This window comes from Oxyura jamaicensis (assembly GCF_011077185.1).
Source record: "Oxyura jamaicensis isolate SHBP4307 breed ruddy duck chromosome 33 unlocalized genomic scaffold, BPBGC_Ojam_1.0 oxy33_random_OJ71350, whole genome shotgun sequence".
In the NCBI taxonomy this organism is placed as follows: Eukaryota; Metazoa; Chordata; class Aves; order Anseriformes; family Anatidae; genus Oxyura; species Oxyura jamaicensis.
The window spans coordinates 1-3496 of NW_023305065.1; the positions used below are offsets into that span (position 1 = coordinate 1).

The 3496-nt window shown below is 70.7% G+C and overlaps 1 protein-coding gene across 1 annotated transcript; it reads left to right on the plus strand.

Moving 5' to 3' along the window:
* Nucleotides 1–12: 12 nt before the first annotated feature.
* Nucleotides 13–3489, plus strand: LOC118158626 (SWI/SNF complex subunit SMARCC2-like; the record flags this gene model as incomplete). Its single annotated transcript, XM_035313296.1, has 12 exons — nt 13–194; nt 279–338; nt 433–470; nt 1179–1309; nt 1394–1465; nt 1557–1670; nt 1741–1894; nt 2032–2124; nt 2376–2498; nt 2577–2639; nt 2748–3006; nt 3301–3489. Coding segments are annotated over exons 1-12 (1444 nt in total), but the record flags the coding sequence as incomplete, so codon positions are not given.
* Between the last annotated feature and the right edge of the window lie 7 nt (nt 3490–3496).

Here is a 3496-nt window from a genome sequence, read left to right on the forward strand (position 1 = left end):
GATCCAGCCCCAGGGCAGGGGCTGCGGGAGCCCGGCTGTGGTGCTGATGGGGCCGGGGGGGTCTCGCAGACCCTCCACCCCCTACAACAAGTCCAAGCGCGGGCACCGCGAGGAGGAGCAGGAGGACCTGACGAAGGACATGGACGAGCCCTCGCCCGTCCCCAACGTGGAGGAGGTCACTCTGCCCAAAACAGGTCAGGGCCGGGGCCGGCAGCCTCCCCCCGGGGCCGTGCCCGTCCCAGCACCCCGGCACTCAGCACCTCCTCCCTCTGCTGCAGTCAACACCAAGAAGGACTCGGAGTCTGCGCCCGTCAAGGGGGGCACCATGACAGACCTGGGTGAGTCCAAGCCGCTCGGGCTGGGCGCTGTGGCCACTCCCTGGTGTTGCCAAGCCGGCGGTGCCCGAAACTGCCCTCGTGTCCTCTCTTCCAGATGAGCAGGAGGACGAGAGCATGGAGACAGCCGGCAAGGTGAGGCCAGCCCTGGGTGACAGCAGCCCCGTGTGGTCTCTTTTCCCTGCCCAAGGGACCCTTTTCCCTTCTCCGAGGACCGTGCTCCCCGCTCCAGAAACAGGGCCACCCCTGTAGGGCCACCCCTGCAGGGCCACCCCTGCAGGGCCACCCCTCTTTTGTCCCTCTTCTGGGGACAAAAAGGCTCCATTTGCTGGCATATTGGAGGGTGTGCAGGGAAAGGCCACAGAAATGATCCTGGGGCTGGAGCAGCTGTGCTCTGACAGGGGCTGGGGTCGTGCAGCCTGGAGAGGAGAAGGCTCTGGGGAGGCCTTGGAGCAGGGGGCTTGCAGGGAAGCGGTGAAAGGCTTTTCCCCAGGGTCTGCAGTGATCGGATGAGGGGAAACGGCTTCAAAAGGAAAGAGGCCAGACCTGGGTTGGAAGGGAGAAATGAATCTGGAGCCGGCTGTGGCTGCCGGGCAGTGCTCGAGGCTGGGCTGGCTGGGGCTTTGGGCAGCCGGGGCTGGTGGGAGGGGGCCCTGTGCGTGGAGGGGGGGCTTCAGTCCAGGTCTTTAAGGTCCCTTCCACCCCACACCACGCTGTGCTGCTGTGGCCACCTCGCCCTGGGGCTGCAGCAGCTCCTCCCGGCCGTGGGCCGCATCCAGTGCTCGGTGAGGGCACCAGGGAGGGGTCGGGGCCCTTCGCCCACGTGCCGCCGGTGTCCCACAGGACGAGGAGGAGAACGGCACCGGGAGCAAGGGGGAGCAGGCCAAGAACCCCGACCTGCACGAGGACAACGTGACGGAGCAGACCCACCACATCATCATCCCCAGCTACGCCGCCTGGTTTGACTACAACAGGTACGGGGCGCCCCGAGGCCGCGGCCGGTGGCCCGGTACCAGCCCGGTGCGGTGCCGCCACCTCCCCGTGCCTTCTCCTCGCAGCGTCCACGCCATCGAGCGCCGAGCCCTGCCCGAGTTCTTCAACGGCAAGAACAAGTCCAAGACCCCCGAAATGTGAGGCTGAGCCCCCCCTCCCACCCCCCGGCCCTGTCCCTCCATGCCCACCCAGCCCCAGGCGGCGCTCACGGCCTCCTCCCTGCCGCAGATACCTGGCGTACCGCAACTTCATGATCGACACGTACCGGCTGAACCCGCAGGAGTACCTCACCTCCACCGCCTGCCGCCGCAACCTGGCGGGCGACGTCTGTGCCATCATGCGGTGGGTGCGGCCCCGCGGCTCGGCCCTGCAGCAGCCGCCCGCTCTGAACCCCCCTTTTCCTCCTCCGCAGGGTCCACGCCTTCCTGGAGCAGTGGGGCCTCATCAACTACCAGGTGGACGCCGAGAGCCGGCCCACCCCCATGGGCCCCCCGCCCACCTCCCACTTCCACGTCCTGGCCGATACGCCCTCGGGGCTGGTGCCGCTGCAGCCCAAGACGCCCCAGGTGGGTGCGCGCGAGGGGTCCCGCCGCGCCCGCGTCCCGTCCGCCTTCCCCGGTCCCTGTGGGGGGGGGGGGGGGGTTGGGGGGGGGGGGGGGGGGGGGGGGGGGGGGGGCTGAGCACAGCTTTGTCTGTGCCTCAGGGCCGGCAGAGCGACGGCGACGCCAAGACGGGCCGCAAGAGCAAAGAGATCGAAGACCTCGTCACCGAGACGGTGAAAGGGAAGCCGGAGCTGGTAGGCGGCTGCATGGGGCCCGTCCCCCCGCCGCTGGCCGAGGAAGGCTCCTTCCCTCCTCCCCCTCGCGCCCCGCATGCCGCCCTGCCCTGGGGAGCAGGGACGCGGGGGGGACACCGTGACGAGACGGGGCACTGCGGCGTCTCCAGGGAGGGACAGGGATGGTTGGGGGGGTGGGGGGGGGGTGTGCTGCGTCCTCTCGGGCCTGCCGCCCCCCGGGCCGTGTCCCCAGCGTCCCCTCTCCTCCCCAGCAGCAGACCTCGGCCTCGCAGCAGATGCTGAACTTCCCCGACAAGAGCAAGGAGAAGCCGGCCGACATGCAGAACTTCGGCCTCCGCACCGACATGTACACCAAGAAGAACGTCCCCTCCAAGGTGGGGGCCCCGGCCCCCTCCCCGCTCCCTCCGCACGCCCCACCCCCGCCGCTCACCCCCCCTCTCTCACCCCCACAGAGCAAAGCTGCCGCCAGCGCCACGCGGGAGTGGACGGAGCAGGAGACGCTGCTGCTGCTGGAGGTGAGCCAGGGATCTGCGAGGGGGGCTCTCGGGGAGGGGGCAGTGTTGGGAACGGGGTCACCCAGCCCCGCTGAGCTCCCCCCCCCCCCCCCCCGCCCCACCCCGTAGGCCCTGGAGATGTACAAGGACGACTGGAACAAGGTGTCGGAGCACGTGGGCAGCCGGACGCAGGACGAGTGCATCCTGCACTTCCTGCGGCTGCCCATCGAGGACCCCTACCTGGAGGACTCGGAGGCGTCCCTGGGGCCCCTGGCCTACCAGCCCATCCCCTTCAGCCAGTCCGGCAACCCCGTCATGAGCACCGTCGCCTTCCTGGCCTCCGTCGTCGATCCCCGTGTCGCCTCCGCCGCCGCCAAGTCGGCGCTGGGTAATGCGGCCGCATCCCCGCAGGGGTCGGAGCCCGGGGGTGCTGTCGGCCGTGGCGTTACGGGCATGAGACCCCCCCCCCGCCAGGGCGGTGGAGGCAAGAGGGGGCCGAGCACCGCCAGGGCACGGGCGGCACGGGGCCGTGGGCGGTGATGGGGAGCTGGGACGCAGCCGGTGGGGACGCGGGACGAGCCCCCGCGCCTCCGGGGGGCTGTGCGGTGCCGAGGAGTGGGGCTGGCTTTTGGGGGGGGGGCACAGCCCCCCGCTGACAGGCGGCGTCGTGCTGCTCCGGCAGAGGAGTTCTCCAAGATGAAGGAGGAGGTGCCCACGGCGCTGGTGGAGGCGCACGTCCGCAAGGTGGAGGAGGCGGCCAAGGTGACGGGCAAGGCCGACCCCGCGTTCGGGCTGGAGAGCAGCGGCATCGCCGGCACCACCTCCGACGAGCCGGAGCGGATAGGTACCGCCTGGGGGGGTACTGGGGGGGGGGGGGG